This window comes from Pleuronectes platessa, chromosome 11 (assembly GCF_947347685.1).
Source record: "Pleuronectes platessa chromosome 11, fPlePla1.1, whole genome shotgun sequence".
Classification (NCBI taxonomy): domain Eukaryota; kingdom Metazoa; phylum Chordata; class Actinopteri; order Pleuronectiformes; family Pleuronectidae; genus Pleuronectes; species Pleuronectes platessa.
Window position 1 is genome coordinate 19992821 of NC_070636.1, and position 19178 is coordinate 20011998.

The 19178-nt window shown below is 40.0% G+C and overlaps 1 protein-coding gene across 1 annotated transcript in view; it reads right to left on the bottom strand.

The window, feature by feature from the left end:
• Positions 1–1734: 1734 nt before the first annotated feature.
• The window catches only part of LOC128451282 (CAP-Gly domain-containing linker protein 4), a 32809-nt gene continuing 15365 nt past the window's right edge, over positions 1735–19178 (bottom strand). The window contains exons 8-15 of the mRNA XM_053435062.1: positions 16199–16334; positions 15846–15977; positions 10490–10669; positions 10044–10178; positions 8073–8196; positions 4253–4317; positions 4068–4146; positions 1735–3734 (exon numbers count right to left, since the gene is read on the bottom strand). Of these exons, the coding sequence (XP_053291037.1) occupies positions 3362–3734; positions 4068–4146; positions 4253–4317; positions 8073–8196; positions 10044–10178; positions 10490–10669; positions 15846–15977; positions 16199–16334 (1224 nt within the window). The 3' untranslated portion in view covers positions 1735–3361. The remainder of the gene's footprint in view (positions 3735–4067; positions 4147–4252; positions 4318–8072; positions 8197–10043; positions 10179–10489; positions 10670–15845; positions 15978–16198; positions 16335–19178) is intronic.

The following is a 19178-nucleotide window of genomic DNA, read 5'->3' on the forward strand; positions in this document are numbered from 1 at the left end:
ACTTTAATTCTTTTAATTGATTCCAAAAGGTGCCTCTAATATTCTGCCAACTATATTTACATAAGACGAGAGGATACACCTGCTCCCCCCACATCCACTCAGGTGACCAGTGACCACATCACCCAGCAGATCCAAATCAAAGTCCATCTCCTCCCTCACAGACATGCTCCATCACCACACTCCCTCCCCCCGCCTCCTCATCTCTGAGGACCACATCCTCTCACCTCTACTCAGGACCAAGCACCGGTCCTGGAGTGACGCTGCGTTTTCCATCCCTCTCTCCAGATCAGAGACTGCACTGTAGCGTCCACCTTCAAACCTCGACCTTAAATCACCTTTTCAAAACTGCTTTAATTGTTGGACTATGATGCGCATCTTATATTTCAGTGTGTAATTATAATTCACTGTTACCTGCCTTCTGTTTTTTTGTCTATAGAAATAAAGAAAACGTATTATAAAAATAAGACACACATTACTATATATAATCCAGTGAAACATCACCTCAAGTGATGAACATCTATGACTTTAACTCAAACTAAGCAGAATTTATAACTGTGCTGTTGTGTTTAACGATTAAGGCAAAAGATAAAAAGGCGACCATTTCTAACTTCCTTATTCTATAACTGATTAAACACATTCTTTAGAAGAAAAAGTTTCTGTGGACATGTTGCAGGAGTATTTCCTGACACATCAGGACAGCAGTAGGTCAAGTATTGACACATTTAACCCTATTTCTAATCCTAAATGTACCATAAGGTCGTTTGACCTGTTTTCGTTGAGTGTAAACATGTTTTTGTTATTTCAATCCTCCAAACAATATCTTATATTCTTACAATATCTTAAAATATACACCATTAGAAGCCTAGTTACCAGTCACACTGCCCAGCTTCTCACCAACAGTGAGATAAGTTACAAACAAAATAAGCACTGAAGTTTATCTAGACAATCTATGTAAGGGGCTAAAACATGAGAAACAAATTCAGAAGAGATGTTTTACTGGATATTTATTTCTATCACTGGAAAAGTTCTTTCTATATCTCCAGGTTTTCCAGGATGCATGAGAACCCTGAGGTTTTGTATGTATTCTGTTCTCAGACTTCACAAAGACTTGCATTGTTTAATATGTTCTAACAATAATATGAAATCCACCATGGTTACCTGGACTGTAGCCTGCAGAAGGTCTGGTTCTCACTCCCTGCCTCCTCCGGCCGGTTGCTTGGTTGAGATGAGCTCAGCAGTTCTCTGATCAAAGCTGAGCTGCAGTCATGTCATATATTGTTGAGACTGTACATGTGGAAAAAAGCTTTGGTAATCCACAGTAAAAGATCTGTGTGAATCCAAAAGTTATTGGTATCTAGATGTTTAACAGTTTAGGAAAAAGAGGATGCGGTCAGTGAGACGCTGATCGGTTTGATCAGCATCATAAACGGTCCGGTGCTGATCCAACTTGATGTCAGCCATTAGAGCTGGAGCTGTTTGTTTGTGTTACACACTGAGTCCTTGAAGCCTGCTCTGCTGGAGCACCACTGTGGCAAACATTTCCACTCCAGCAGCAGCAGCAGGCGCGCTCAGCTTTGACTGAGATGAGCCCCACTGGAATCCGATGGTGTGAACAGACGTGTAATCATTTCAAAGTACTTGAGCTACTTCATTTTCAGTTCCTGAACAGTCCAGGAAATTAAAGCCAACCTCCACACTTCATAAGGCACGGACAAAAGGAGGAATACAGTCCGATCAAATTAGAATAGAATCTTTATTTCAATTCTTTACAAATGCTCATATTTCCCCACAACATATAAATGCATCAGACCAAATTCCCCACTCAACTTTCAAATGTACAGGAAGCTCATGAAAACTTTTAACCGCACGAAAACAATGCAGAGAGACGCTCACACCCGTCAGTGGAGTCTGAAATCCTAGTGATTTGTAATACAGCGAGGGTCGCAGATGCAAAGAACGCTGGTCTATCTATAGATGAGATAGATGAGAGAAGTGGAATATTGACAAATCACAGTTATGCCCTTAATGGAATTAAGAATTTTGCATTTCAAGCGTTATCTCTGTGGCAGATGTTTCAGACAACCAGCGGTTCTGACCACCACTGCTTTTCAATCACGGGGCCCTGACCAGACAGATCGATGAGAGGAGGCCATTGGAGACTGTTCAGCGACTGGAGTGGCCCCCGCGCCCTAATTGGATGGTACATGAATGTTTTACTAAACAGCGGGCCTGTTTTCCTCATGCACAATCGATGCCTTGTTCTCTGCTGAGCTGCCCAGACGGCTCTAATCAAATAGCAGAGTCTGTCCTTGAAACTTCAGGATGATTTCCTGTGTAGAGCTGCTCCTGCTCGTCTGACACAGAGACCAGTAGAGGACGTTGGAATTGAACAATGATCATGAATAACACCGAGTACAGGATCACATCCACATTCAGGTTGTGAAATGTTTCAGCAGAGATCGCTGACTTTAAACAGATCAGGTTTAGAATCAGACTGGGTTCCCGACCCTGGTCCACAGAATTATAAAACCAACATTCACTGTGTTATTTAACAGACAGTCACTCGATGACATCACCGCAGCAGCATCAGTCTGATTAAGAATCACAGCCAAAGGGATTTTTGCAGCCCACAGCAGAATATACCCATCATGCATCTGTGTTAGTTAATGGACAGTCTGTTGTGTGTAGGAGGTAATAACTCCAGTTGATGCGACTGTGTTGAGATGGAGGTGGATGGAGGTCCAGGGTTAATTAAATCCTCTTTAATTCACATTGATTCATATTCTGAAAATCCACTTTTGACTCAACTCCCATCAATTATATGCAAGTTATATGATGACCTGGAAAAGAAAAATCAATCTCTCTTGTGTCAAAGTGCTTCTCAATTAATACACACATGCACACGCAATCACCAAGACATGGACACTTTTGCTTAGAGCTACGTTACCAACTAAATTATGGGATACAAATCCCCACTTGATGCAATTATTAATCTTTAGAGATAGTTTTTCATGTACACATCCATTCAGTTTCTTTTATCATATTCAGATCAATCACGTCGTCAGTGCAATCAGATTGAAAATAGTGCAGCGGTTTTTGTCTTTTTAAGACTTTCCCTCCAACATCCTGCCCAGATAAATTCTAAGAGGATTTGAAAGTTAATTTTCTAAAGTGCTTTTTTTTTTTTTTTGCTTCATACAATTTGCCAAAAACTAATCTAGTAGTTTAAACTTGAACTATTAATAACTGGTTTGATTACTGTAATCCACACCAGCTGTACAGATGGAAATCAATGATGCTTGACTCAAAGAGAAAATGTTTGCAGTGGAACATGAATGGAAAATGTTCTCCACTCCATTCACTACAGTCCTCCGCTGCTCTCGTTCACCAGGCGCGACCCGTTGATGCCGCGGTGTGTGACGCGGCTGGGACGGACCAGCACACCACAGCCAGCTCGACAGGTGAAGTAGCGGCGGCCTCCCACAGACCCGTCATTCTTGCCCTTGGGGCTTCGGAGCTCCAGCCCCAGCCAAAGGCCCGGGGCAAAATCGGCTGTGCCCAGGTAACGGATGGTCGCCATCTCATTGGCGCTGTTCAGCAGCACCTGCATGCCCACGTGGAGGCTGACCTGTCCATCGGGGCTGGCTGAGGGACTGGAGCCTGCATGTCCAGGAACACCACCACTGCTTCCACTGAGAGTGCTCCTGCGCCGGCGGTGAGGGTTGGAACGACTCCTTTTTTTTTTTTTTTGTATGATGATGAATTGTTGAAGCACAGGGAAAATATAGCAAGAAAGATTAATGAGAGAGGGAATGCAGTGTGATAGGATATATTATAATAAGTAGGGGATTCATGGGGGTTCAGCGTTTGAGGGATTGATCTTCAATTCCATGTTCTCTTTCATTATAAACACAATCATGTACTGGCTAATTAAAAATGGGACCCTTTTGCTGACTAATACCACTACCGCTCTTATCATTATTGATTTGGGCACTGCTGCAGGGGATGAGGAAGCTAAAAGGCTTTGGAAGGGAGACATGTGTGGGATGAGCAGAAAAGAGACAAACCTGCTAACAGGACTTCTTCTGCTCGTCTCCTTTGGGGTGGCGATGCCCAATGAGGTGCTCAGACTGCGACGGATTGTTCCTGCACAGCGATCACAAGAGTCAAGCACTCCCATACAGATTCATGCATAAGCACTCACAGAGTAATAAACACAAAGACACACTTGAAGTGAAGGCAGACCCCTCACCGCTGAATGGATGAGTGAGGCGCGAGGACGAGAGCTCCGAGAGGCAATCCACGGATCCATGGATCCTGTGGAAAAAACATTGAAGGCACTTCATTCTCACGATATCAATATTCACTCAGGTTTCTTTTCAACACACCATTCTGCAAAACCCACTCTGTAACACTGAGGAAAAAAAGTCTATGTATCTGTAAGCTGCTATGTGACTAAATTCAGATTCTAGAAGCCACTAAGAGGTTGTTGTGGGATGTGTGTGCGTGTGCCGGTGCGTGCGTGTGTGTGTTTTCATAATGACTTGTGATCAGGCTGACAGGTGAAGTAGTATGAAGGAGAATCCAGATGCTGTCCTGGGGGGAATGAATGTGAGATTCTCCCTGACACATGAAATCCATGTGCTCACTTGAGCCAGAGGGTCAATCATGAAACAAAACAAAAAAAGGAAAAGACATAAATACAGGATGAAAAGGAAACACATGTGCTGACCTTTCAAAAAGCATCTTTTATATCCCGGAAGACCTCAGCAGTGGTTTAACCACGAAAGGTGGATAATGGTAAAAGTAAGGTAAACATGGTTTAAGTTATTATTGAGATGAAGCGATAAAGGGAGGTGAGGAGAATGATCACATTGGGTAGAAGGTGTTCATTTTAGACCAGGAGAATGTCACTCGAAGTACCAATAAAAGAATTATGTATTGTAGATCACATCTGCTTTTTTAGCATCAACCTTAAGTGAGTCAACTAAAATATTTTACAGTTTGACCTCAATGAACAAGAGTATCAAACTGTCAAGTCCGAATTAGTTTAAGCTGCAACTTGAGCTGATCCTTCTTGTGAGAGATTTGGAAAATTGGACAGACAGCTGAATAAAAAGACAAACCTAAAATATTAGAGTGAGAGAACAAAGGTCACGGAGTTGTTTGATGAGTCTAACACTGGGGGCAGCGCTCTTTGCCTCGCTCTCCCTCATCAACACACTGAGTCTGTCACTGACCGACCACCATCAGCATCAGGCCTTCCAGAAAGATTTAACTGTCCTTGGCAGACAGACAAGATCAACATATACTTGTTAGACTCCACTTTTGCTCTACTTTAATGTAACGGTCAGCTGCAGATATCAAGTAATTTTCAAAAAATCTGTTAAATTCTTCTTCGAACTGGTACCGGTCATCTGTATTTGACCACCAACCAGTCAATCTCATGATGGCCCACATCTCTGCCATTGGGTTAATTATAAAGGGAATTATTTAAAGGAAATGGGATCAAAGAACCAAATATAGATTTATTTAATTGGTTGTTTTTAAATTTCAATAACAATCCTGTAATGTGAACTACTGCAACAACTGCAAAACTAGTTTTCTTCAACAAGATCTAAGATATATTTATTGATCCCAAACACATGCACAGTCACACTACATGCAGATGAGGGAAATTTATCCTCTGCTTTTGACCCATCTGGTGAACATCGCAGGACACACAGAGCAGTGGGCAGCCATGCACGGCGACCTGGGAGCAGATGTTGGGGGAGTAAGGTGCCTTGCTCAGGGGCACTTAGTGAGGGTAGGGAGAGTCCTCTGTGGACTTTTCGAACAGATCCAGGGTTTTTCCATCCAGGTATGTTTTTATTGTCACTGCGAGGAGTCGAACCAGAGACCTTCCGGTGAGATGTCCGTAACTTTCTGCCGATAGTCCAATTTTTCTGCCACTACACAACATATACACACCCTGCAGCAAGACACTGAATTGATTTAGAAACAAAAATAACTGTTGTTTTTTTTATATTGAACAAATCACAGACAACTCTAATGTTTTCTGTTTCAACTGTACTCATCTACGGTCATAGATAAATTCATATTTTCAGCTCATAAGCTGTAACATTTTCCTCAAACTCAAGTAATGGAGGAGACAGGCTATCATTTACATTTACAGGAATCGGGACTGAAAAAAACATCCAAGCAAAATGTCTGTAGCTCATTTTCTGCCTTTTGACTCGGTGTACTGTAATTATATGTCTAGGCAGGAAACAGGAGCTTGAACACATGACCACAGCAGATTACACACATCAGAGAGCTTTCTGAGAGGCTGATTAGACGTCTCAAAACACACCAGTACTTTGGTTGAGAGCATCTTGTGAATGGAGCACTCATCACTCACCAGTCTAATTTGGACAAGTCTCCATATTTTTTTCTCAAGTATTCCGAATGTTCCAAACACAAAACACTGCTCCACTATCACTTTCTCACTGGGAAGGTTCAGAGGCTTGAACTTAAGTTCAAGTTACACCAGAGAAAATATTCACTTGTACTAGTACGCGAGTCTAGTGACATACATATATGCACTTAGAGAATCCTAGAAACAGCATTTTCTACTGTAACTGCAGTTTCTAACGTTACCTCTGTGAAGGAGCTTGCTAGTTAGTTAGTTAGTATAACACAAAAACACTGAACAGATTTCTACAAAACTTGGTGGAAGGATGCTGTGAGGGTCAGGGAACAACACATTAGTGTGGATCTGGATCAGAATGTGCACAAAGGATTTTCTTTTCTTGAACATGAGATTTATTCATTTTCAAGGATCTTGATGAAAATTAAACTAAAATCAGGCAAATTTAGAAACTCTGGAGATCCTGATAAACTATTCATTGGAAGGATATAAGGTCAATCTTTTACTCTGTTCCAGTCTTAATAACCTGAATAGTGAAATATGGACAAGCAGATCTCAAGAAGCTAGTAACATGAGACAATAACAAATTGCCGCTTTACCCATTGACTTTTAGGTGAAAATGAAATATATTTATAATTTCTGATTAATGTCAAATTAATTTGTCTCAAAATGGAAAGAGTGTTAAGTATTTGTTGTGGCTAAATTAAACATTCTGACAATTTGCATCAAATCTACGGTCTGGAACTTTAAACGATCCTTCTGAGGGTTAACACCAACTTTAACATGTCTACACTTCAGGTGCACATCAGTAGCACTTTGTGTGTTGGGCTCTGAGCACGTCAGACACACAAAACCATCTGAATCACTCCATGTTCTGCAGCCTGATTATTCTACAGATAAACCGGAGTTCATTCAAACTGTTACCTCATGTTTTCTTGATGACAGTAACAGGACACAGACATTTAGTGAAGCAGCTATTTTTTTTTATCACTGTATTCGTTTCAAACATGACTAACAGGTTAACAACCTCATCATCTGCACATTATATCCTAGACCTCATTTGTAATCACAACAGTATAATATTAAATACACCACAAGTTCTATACAGTGAGACATATCAGTATATCTATCGATTTAAAACATTTCAGGCAACATCGAAGGTGTTTTGTAACATTGACTACCCTATGGTGAGACTATAACCTCTTTCAACCTCTATAACATACATAAATGACATTCACACACCCATTATGCATAAACCATATTTAAAAGCAGAAATCAAGGCAGCCAGATCACCAGTAGGTGCCACATTAAATTGAGAAGTAACAGTGGGGCGACGTCCCCAGGCTTAACGTGTGAAAAGTCTGACTCCCGTTAATCACCAGTGCAGAGGGGGGCTGTTTGTTGCACAGTAGGCAAAATCAAATATGTCAACACTTGCACAAATGATGCTGTCAAAGGAGCTCATTAGTTCCATCAGATATATTAATGGGTTTTTCGGGCACTTGTCGAATTCTTCAAAAATCTGCTCTGAAATGTAATAGAATTTCTTAAACATACTTGTTTGACTAATTTGTTTTTGCTTCTGAGGTTAAGCACAAAAATCTAAAGGTGCCATTAATCATCAGTGGAAAATATAAGCTATTTTAAAACGGCCTGCACTCACCTTTGAACACGAGATGGAGGAGCAAAGACGCCATGTTTGGGTGGGCAGCTGAAGTACCTGACTCCTCCCACTGATCCATCATTCTTACCACTTGGCTTGTCCAGTTCAATGCCCAACCAGAGGCCTGGGCAGAGAAAGAGACACGGTCCAGAATCAGAGTCAAGGGAAAACTGAGGGGAAATCCCATGTCAAATAAAATAACAAACTTGTGAAAATAATTCCATGCTGGGGAAATTCACTCATTACAGCAGCAGCTAGTCAGAATGAGACAAGAGAACATGTGAAAGTATAAGAATACAAAAAAATGGAGAATGAAATGTAAAATGAAATATTATAAGCACAGAAATGTGCTTGAGGAAAACGCAGTAGCACAATATGATTGCACAAGGATGTATATATGCAATATGTAAATATATAAGACATTGAAATAGATGTTTACAGACATATGCATATATAGACAGTTTTAAGTATACAGGCATGATTTAAGATTCACTTAAAATGAGAGATGCACCTAGAAAAACTGATACTTAAGTCATGAGTAAAGAAAGTAGGGTCGTCATTAGGCAATGATATTTATCAGATGCTAGACATTATATCTGCAGGATAGAGGAGACAAACTGGACAGAGAAACAGAAACAAGCTACTGACTAAACAAATGGTTGGTTATGTTTCCGGCAACCTCCCTATATGGAAAGTTCTTCATCTTGTAAATGGTAGAATTAGACTTAAAGTTCTGAATTAACTATGTTCAGATAAACTAACCCTACACTAAGTGTGTCTGTTCCATGTCCGTTGGTCGTGGGTCTGTACAGGCCATCCTACTAGGTGGATACTATTAAAACAATTGTGTAGCTCTTTAACTTCACTTCTCCGCCCTGTTAAATGATGTGACTCTTCTATATGAGGCAGAACCTGAGTTAAGGGAGTCCTTCTCTCTGCTGGCATGGCTCAAACTAAATGTTATAAAGAAGTAATTAACTGTAGAGGGCTCAGCTTTTACTGCCACACAGTCCTCAATGCACTGAGGCTGAGATAGCACTGATTAAAGAGGATCAAAGGAACTTAAAAGTGAAATCCCACGTGGTCAGTGGTGTGTTATATATTAATACATGACTGATGTCTGAGCAAAATTACTTGCTGATTAATACTGTGAACTGGTTTCTGATTGGATTCTGCTCAACAAGAGTTTCACATATTTTTACACATTAGTATAAAGATTTATATTAATAGATTTTATAAGAATTTTAGGTGTCAAATATAAACATGTTTTACATTTAGAGCGTAAACTGCCTTCCTTCTTCCATTTCACTTAAGATTAATATTTCCACAAAAGTCTATTAACGTTGAAGGTCAACACATGTTAACATTCTTTATTGTTGTTATTGGACAGTATTGACTCAGAGTTGTTTTATGTTCCTTTATATAAAGCATCAGAAAACTTTAATGACAATGTTACATAAGCTGTGTAATCGTCAATCATCCATATATTTGGACAGAAAGCACCAGATCAACAGTTTGCTGCCCAATAACAATACCAGGATACATTTATGAGAAAAGCAGTAATTATAATTCTGTGTGTGGTTCCTGGATACGGCTAAGTTAGGACAAACATGAATAATTAAGAGGATAATGAATATTTTAAGTTTCTTTCTAATCTCAAGATGTTACACACTGACATGGCTGAACAGTTTGATAAACTCACATGAAAAACATGAACTGCAGAAAGTATGAAGGTGGGAGATCTGTGTCAGTGCTTGTTATTAAATTTAAAATAATCCCTCTAAATTTTACTTCCAAACAAAAGCTACAATGAACCAATGACAGGCATTCATTTGCCTTGATTAAATCGCTGTAGTTCAAATCCCATCAACTCTTAACTTTCCATTGTTATGTTAAATCTGCTCAGTTTGGATATAATAAAGTTGAATACATTTTGTCCACACTTCACAGGGAAATATAGTATCTACTGACCTGGAGCAAAGCTGGTCTTTCCATAAAACTGGACGACACCAGTTCTCTGACCCACCACCAGCACCCTCTCCCCCAGACGCACCTCAGGGCCCTCATACACAGAGCTACCTGCTGAGGGGGTTCGGCTTCGGACACCTGGGAGAGATGAACAAGGTCTTCTTCACTACTGGGATAATAGTTTCCCTCAGCCTGATTTAATTAGATCTGTATAATAACGTAAAATTCCTGACTGATATAATACAAGACACAATCAGGATTTAAAATACACAGAAACATCTCTTTGAAATAAATTATCATTGACGCAGAGACCAATTTGGGCTTCTCACTTCCCCTGCACAATTTTTTAACTTGTGTATTACTCTACTATCCTTTTATATATAATGACCAATTACAAATAAACTGAAAGATGGCAATCTTCATTAAATCATGGTAAAGATAATACAGACCTGTGGCAGTCAGCACGGAATAGGAATGCAGCGCCAGTGAGGGCGAGGTCCTGGGACTAGCACGCTCCCTTCTCTGCCTGGCAGGAAGGCGTTGCCTTGGCAGTGGACGAGGTCGGCCACCTGGCCCATGCCGAGAGTCCAGTGAAGAGGATGAAGAGGACAGAGAGCGGGAGAGAACACCTGTGGGGAAAAGGACAGAGAATGAAGAGATGGAAAACATTGGGAAGAGGTAACTTAAGGAAACAACCTCTCTAAACAACTGAAGTGACAGAACAAGCAAAACATTTAAATCTAGTAATGTGAAGACTCCCACTTCACCAGCTATATCATTCAATAAGGTGACGTAACTGCTGCATCTAGGCTTCACTTTGGTTGTGAAGGTTTTTCTAACGTCACAAACCGTGTCCCTCAATGCTGAATACTGAGGCCAACACGCTTCCATTCAGACTTGCATCCGGGACTTTTAATTGAAATAATGGACTTCAGTCTATTTTCATTTTTTCATTTAATCCACTCAGATCTAAACCACTGCACTTTTTCAGAAGTCCAAGCTGCTGAGTCACATCAATCTGAAGCCCATCACTAAAGAAGAGAGCTGGAGCTGGCCGAGGTCCAACGTCGGGTCAACATGCTGATCTCCACCCAACACGAGGGATGAGATGAGGAGGGGTATGCCCAATTTCACTCTTTAAAAGCCATTTGGATGCAGGACCTCATGAAGCTTTTAACTTTCACAGGCCATAAGTTCATTAAGGGCCCAACTCTTAGAGGTAATTGATTAAATCTATTCCAAAGCACTTTAAGAAGAAGAGAAGATTCAGCAACAACTAATTAGGACACTGGCAGTGATGGACAGAAAACATATCAACCTTTGCCAAAAATTGTCTTCAAATGTTAGTATTAGCTAATGGGCCTCTAGGAGGGGACAGCAATGACCAAAACACAAATAATAGATGGAGCTCCTGATTCTGTCGTTTCCTTTTGAGCTATTCATTCCCTCATTGCCTTGATTGATTACTGGAGTGTCTTGGCTTTGGCCCAACGTGTAATACAGTAATTTACAAATACAGTAAATAACAAATATGGAGTATTTTCAGTTTGAGGACAAGATCTGGAATTCTGATTTAGCTCAGTGTTCACTTGTTGCTGAAACATATCATCTGTATCTTTATGCAGATGGAGATGGGAATTCTAATTTATCATCTGAATGATCCTTTAGTTACAGATGCATTTCTGCAGGGTACAGAATGGCATATGAAATATGATACAGAAGTACTTTTTAATGCAGAAAAAGGCTCTGATGTTTCTGTTTAGCTACACACAGATGGATTATGATGCTTAAGGTGCGTAATCATCATAGACAGATGGCGATTAGGAGTGTGTGGAACGAGGATCTGAACAGTTTCCAGAGTTTTAACCGAGGAGAGATTCTATTAAAAATTGCAAAGCCACTTCCACACATGCTCTTCTTTATGTTCAGCTCAGCTGTAACTGCAGTACCTGTCCCTGTCACTGAGTGGGACCACGGCGAGGGGGGGAACCAGATCAGATGGGTGCACAAATAATGCATCTTCACAGTTCTTTATTGTTTTAAGTAGCACTTACACTGGATAATCCAAGTGGAAATATTGTAAACATAGGTTGAGTGTTTGTATTTTGAGTAGCCATGATCCAACACTTATCTAGTACGAGTTGAAATAAAGTTTCGAGAAAATAAAGACAAATCAAAAGGACGGGAGCTAAGAAGTAGTAGAAGTGCAGCATTCCCAAGAGTGGCCGATTTAACAGCAGAGACTAGAAAAGCCAGTCTGAAAAGATAACACACAAAAGCAGGAAAGTGTAGAATAGCGAATAAAGGATGGCAGGGTATTGTTGAGTAGCAATGAAACAAGTGGTACCGAGAGGCATTCTCTGCTGATTGTACCGAGACCGTCTTCCTTTACCCCAACACACAATGAGAGACAAAAAAATGCTGAGACAAGCAGTTACACCAGCACAAAGGCCCCAATGACAGGAAATTCAAACGGAATCCTATTTCTTTTTAAGAATCGTGGTGCCGACTCAAATGAAAAATAACACAAAATAACTTGCAGAAGTGAACAAAGCTACGTTAGTTTACAGCAACAGAATTTAACTTCAACAAAATAATTAGAAAATGTATCAAGCATTCCCCAAAAAAACCTTTTCAAAACAGGATTGATTCATAGGATTCTGCCACATTAACTGTCTCCTATTAGGCTCAAGTCTTTATTACATCACTTAAGTTCAAGCCTCTTATTGTGCTTTTAACAGGCTGTTGGAAATTCTCAAATCAGCGTAGTATTTATTGATTTCCTTTTCAGTTCACATTTGGAGGTAGCTGGGAGACATTCCCCTCAGAGGCAAAGTTGTGCTTTTCCTTTCAACTCAAAAAAGGAGACTCCATTCCGACTCAGAATACCAAACATTCTTGTCACTTGACCTTTAGCTCGCAGGGACTTCCTGACTATCTATCCCATCCACATAGTGACGTTCCCATCAAGTGACCGACTGAATCGAGCAGTGGTGCTTTGTGAGCATTGTCTTCCTTCCTGCTGCCCTTTGAGGCCTGAGCTACAGTTGACACCCTCTGCTGTGTCTGTCTTCCTGGTTAGCAAGAAGAGACAGTCCCACAATGACCCATCAGATCTATAGATTTACACGAGCCGGCCATCTACACTGCTGATTTGAATTGACCCTGCAAAACAGGTGGCTCGTAGAGTTTGAGCTGTTAATGTTGACAAAGACCCTGGAAAGTGTCTAGCCATAAACAAGTTTAGTACTTGGGTTGTATGGCTGTGCCAACACACACACGCCACCACATGTAATGCGTGCCACACACTTGCACTGACACACACAAACACACACGTACACACTCCCACAGTTAGTGATGAATGGCTGCCAGGTTATTCAGCCGTCTATGCCCTAGTTATTAAACCCTCCTTAATTGGACTATCAATCACTGAATTCCGTAGGCCAAGATGGGGTCTGCTATTCCACTCACGTCCAGAACAATTGGCCTCCAAAACCTTTGAATATTGCATCACAACAACACAGCTATAAACCCCTAGAGGGCGCAAGAACCAGGAAAAGCTACCAAGGCAGGGTTTCTACTATGTTCAAAAGGTGACTGGACTATATGATGAGACCACATTAGTCGAGAGTTCAGGATAAGGGCATCCAAGGACTGTGAGAGCAAGGTCTTGTCAGCTAGCTAATTTATGCTTTGTCCTTTGGCATCAGTTCAGAGCTCACCCTTCAAAGCCTTCCAAGAAGATGAATACGAAAGCCTGGATGCAATAAGTCCTGCCATGCAGTCATGTGGCTCATCCAGACTAGGAAGGATGAGACGGTCTATTTCTGGTACAAAATAGCCGTCAGTAGGAGTTATGACTTCACTGATGAACTCACCTATGCATTGACTCGGTCCCTCCATAGTGGGCTAAAAGCTCACTTTGTCAACACATGCCTCCATTTTGTCATCTAGCACTCTCATATCGACTTGTGATGTATCAAATAAATGTCGACGGATGCAACAGACACGATACTGTTTATTATTTTCAAAAACTAATTAGCAGGTGCAGATGATAAACATATTGCTGATGCTCCCCTGCATATTACAGATTATTACCGTTATCACTGTATTTTCCCTTATCTAACTTTTTAGTCAACATGAGCAGACAATGACATCTCTCTCAACTGTCTTTCAAAAGAAAAGCCCCCCCCCCCTTAGATAGTTTTAGCAAACACAAAGAAGAGTACAAATTCAACTAGGAAACATTTAGAGATTTGGATAGCTATTACTTTAGTACAAATGCATACAGTGCAGGTGTATATATGCTTTTGCTATTAATATATTTATCTTCGACAAGGAGCTTGTGTTTTTCTTCAGCTTGTGTTTACCATTTAGCAGGATAACGCAAAAACTGCTAAAACGATTTCCATGAGACTTGGTGGAAGGATGCGGTACGAGTTGGGAAATATCCTATTACATTTTTGGTGAGGATCTGGATCAGGGAGTTTCAAACATTTCAGTTAATTTAAATTTGCCTCTATAAAGGGGACTGTACTAAATTACATACAGGATGTGGACACTGTTATAACCAAGTTGGTGGAGAGGGCTATTACCGACAGCTTCTCTCATTTTCAACACATCATCCCTAGAGTAGGGCAAGATATGAAAAAAAAAAACTATTCACGGTTTCTATTGCTAAGCTCATGTCCCAAACCCCACAAGTGAGTGCACTTGAATATTTCTTTAACCAACAGGTTTTATTAGGAAGCCATCTCTGGGAATATTATTGTTGCTCAAAAAAGTCTGGTTTGTCAGAGTCACAGTTCTTGTTTCTTATACAATGTGTGGTCTCAAATAATATAAGTTGGTTCTTCTTCAAGGGGCTGTTCCTGTGATATGAGGAAACTCTTGCCAGGGTGACATCTTTTTCACCTGTGCTAACAAAAGTTCAAACACTTATTTGGCCTGAAGGACCCACAGAGAATTCAGTCTCACTGCCTTTGTAGTTTGAGTTATGACTTGATCACTTTTAGTCATTTTTTATTTTAGGAAAGTTGTGCCAGTGTTCGCAGGCAAACCCATTCTTCAGCCTCATGCTGACGTGCAATGTTTAGTGAACCTGATACAACCAGAATCATAGGGGATATAGCCAGGTGGAGCAGTGGTCAATCAGCAGCAGCCATGTCTCAGTTGTGTGATGTATCGGATGTTTCTTTTTACCGCTTGTTAGCAAACATTCACAAAGGCAGATATTGATCACGCAGTAATACTAAAAGGGATAATTCACCCAGAGATGAAAAATCACTCATTATCTACTCACCACTATGCCAATGGAGGGGTGAGTGAAGGGTTTGAGTCCACACAACACTTCTGGAGTCTCAGGGGTAAACTTTGTTATAGCAGAATCCAATACAATTGAAGTCAATGGTGAGTTCTTCCTTAGACGTAATAAAACAAAAGAAAACCATAACATGCTTCCATACTGCTCCTGTGGTGTCATTAACATGTCCGGAAGCCCCGACAACAAAGTCATTTACACCAAGGTTTTAGTGTAAATGTCTGCTGATACCTTCCAATGTGGTGCATTCAGGGGCCGTCGGAAATGCCAATATGCCCTAGCACGGAAATTACTTTGTCAAGTAGAATGTCGTGGCTTAGGGATAATTGGAGGACACTTGTCTTTTTACCCCTGCAACTCCAAAATTGTTTTGTGGACTCGAACACCCCACCATTGGCATAGGGGTGAGTAGATAATGAGTGAATTTTCATTTCTGGGTGAACTATCCCTTTAAGTGTTATGACCCGTTTGCCATTGTTCTTCACCTGTGTTTATCTTTGAGTTGATACGGGACAGGTCAATGCGACGAGGGGGCCGTGTGGGTGTAGACATCTTTGGGGTGCTGCTTTTATGTCTTTCCAAAGGTTTGCTTATCTTGGAAAGGGGAGCAAAGATTCCTGTCAAAAAAAGCATACAAAAACTATTTAAAAGAAGAAAAAAAATTGAATACAGTAAAAACAGGCAAAGGGCAAAAATCTAGTTAGATGAAATGCCACTGAAAATCTGACTGGACCAATTAAGGCTCGTAAAGTCAATAATTGTAGAAGACATTAATGGAGCTTGTGGGTGAATCAATGTGTTTGATCATTAGGTGCTTCTGGGTTGTGGTGTGACCTACCATGTTTGATCAGACAGGTGAAATATTGAACCCCTGCTACCGAGCCGTTGTTCTTCCCTTCTGGTTTGTCGAGCTCCACTCCAGCCCAGAGGCCTCCTGAGAACTCAGTGCTGCCACAGAATCGTAGGGTTCCAACCTGTTTACACACAAATATGCAGAAAATCGATATAAACAAAGTGCAAAAGGAATCAACGCATGCAGCAAAAGAACTGCAGTGCACTGAGCAGTGTGTAAAGTCAAATATTTAGTTGAGAAGTTAAGTATCATGTCAAGGGCAGAACCACCAACTCAACGTCTTGTTAATGTGTCTATGTTCACTTAAGCCGCAGAAGAGAAACAATTAAGGAAATCAGAGTTTAAACCATTAAACTGTGCCAGAAAATGCAGATAAGAGTTTTGATTAGCAGATCTCTATAACTGCATACTGCAAATCTGTTCTCGAATTAACACAATAATCTATGTATGGCTCATTCTTTCACAGTAGATATCTGACTCTGGAAGAATTTGAATTTTCTAATCATCTGCATGTTTCCAACTAGACATCTATTTCTTTCAAGATGTGTGCAGTGGAATGCTGTGCAAGCTTTAGCAATGTGGCTAATGCAGAACTAATGACAAGTAACAGGCACCCCCTACCACTATGGTCTAACACCAGTAGTGCCATTTATGTATAAACAGTTCTCTTTCCAATCATTGACTACTATGAAACTACACACATATCCTTACATTGTAAATTTAAAAGCAGTAAAGCCAGTGTTTACAGACAGTTGGAGCTGATTCAGACAAGCATCGTGATTCGTTTTCAGGTTCTTTAAATACTTACACTTCCTTAAAAGCATATAAAGGTTAATAAAACAATTTGACTATGTTAGGTCTTATGACCTTAAATTCAATTAAGTTGTACATCTTTTGGGCCAAATTAAAATTGAATAAATTCCTTATCCCTAATAGTTTGAAAAGGCACTTCCTGATCTAATAAGAGTCAGTAGTCAGGATCTCTGTCATCCAACCTGTGTCCAGCTCGTCCCAGACAAGTTCCACTGACTGTGCTGCTCTGCCATAATTTCCATCATTTTTGAGATGGTGTGGATCGCCTAGAGGCAAATTATGTGGATGTGGATAACCCACATTAAACTAAGTATTCTAAAACTTCAAAACATTTTCACCAGACATTTAGGAGGATCCCAATTGGAGTTGGATGAACTTGAACATGTTCTGATAAATGCTGATGATATGCCAGAATGAACTGTTAGAAATAACCCTGAATGCTGGAAGGTTGCCAAAGCGGTGTTGCCTAGCAACTGTTATCTATTCTTTTTTAGTTGAGGGCTGAAATAATAGTAGAATATTTTTAAAAGCTTCTGTATTGGTTTTGGATAACCCAGCACATAGCTATTGATACAGGCATGAGGCTCAAAGTGTAATTTTTATTCTCTGTTGTGGTAAAATATAGTATGTTGATTAATTTAAATAACTGTATTCTCTTAGAATGCAAAAAAAGCAAAATCAAGTTCACTAAAAAAACAGAGAACTAAATAAATATTTAAAGCACCTTTGAGCCAATAAAAAGCTGTTAAAATGCCAAGTTACTATTTGTATAATGTGTTTACACCTGTGAGTGTGACCTCCCCCATTTATTGTCTTTGTAGGGATAAATAGAGAAAGTGTAAACATTTGGATGTTTCGCTTCAGACCCCAGCTAACGTGACTCCAGCTTGTCCAGGTGCGCCATCAAATACATCAGATGGGAAACTGCTGAGGTTTCATGTCCTTTGTTAGTGAACTAGTGAATCCTAATGGGTGATTTGGCTCCTGTACAGAGCTGTCGACATGAAAAGCATAAGAATCCCAACACAACCTCCTTCATTCAAATGTCCGATGGTAATCAAGCAAACAAACAACTAAAGAAAGAAAATAACAAAATGGGAGATAAAGTCTGAGCGGTTCAGAACTGGATCTTCTCTACTCGATGGTAACATGTGTTCACTGGTTGTGATTAACAGGGAAGAGTTCTAAACAGGAAATATCAATAATTAACAGAAAGAGTTACTCCAGGGAAGACAACACTGAAAACATATCCACGATGAACTGGATATATCTATTTTTGTGTATCAGATGGGGTTTTTCCAGGGTTCCTGCATAAAACACTTTTAAAATACCCAGTTTACAAGTGACTTGGATCGTTATGCAAACTTTTATATTCTGAAGTTATGGCAATATTGTTTATTAATTTGAAATAAATAATTTATAATTCTCTATTTCTATACATATATGATAAACAAAAATATCTTAAAACTTGTATCCCCTTATTCACTGACAGATAACTAGATTGTCCTATTTAAACGTTGTTTGGCTGTGTACTTCACAGGTAGTGAGTATTTGTTTTGGAAACTTTGAGATCCTTTTGAAAATAAAGCTAGAGACAAAACCAAACTGATGGAAAATATGAGAATATAAGAAAAGTTTAGAGACATTGGATGTTGTCTCATTCAGTCTGAGTTAGTTTGAACAAAGACCCTGATCCAAGGTTAGTTTCGTATACCCTAAGACGCCGACTTCCTGTCTATCAAATAACTTAATTAAAAATATTGCTGTTGGTTTATAAAGCACTGAAAGGTTTTAGTCCAAAATACATTGTTGATCTACTGCTACGTTATGATGCATCCAGACGCATCAGGTTGTCTGGAACAGGCCTGCTTCCTGTCACCACAGTCAAAACTAAACACTGAGAAGCAGCTTTCAGTTGATTTCTGCTCCATGTTGCTGGAATAGAAAACTGCAGGTCTGCTACAACTCTCTGTTCTTAACTTTCCTGTTTGCCATTGGCGTTGAATAAATCAAACAATTACAAATTTCCTTAACCGCATTGTTACTTTTTCATTCTATAATTTATTAGTGTATTTTTTTGATCCTCTATCTACACTTTAATTCGTTCTTAATGCGTCTTTTTAGTTTCTCTTATGTTCTATTTAGAATTTGT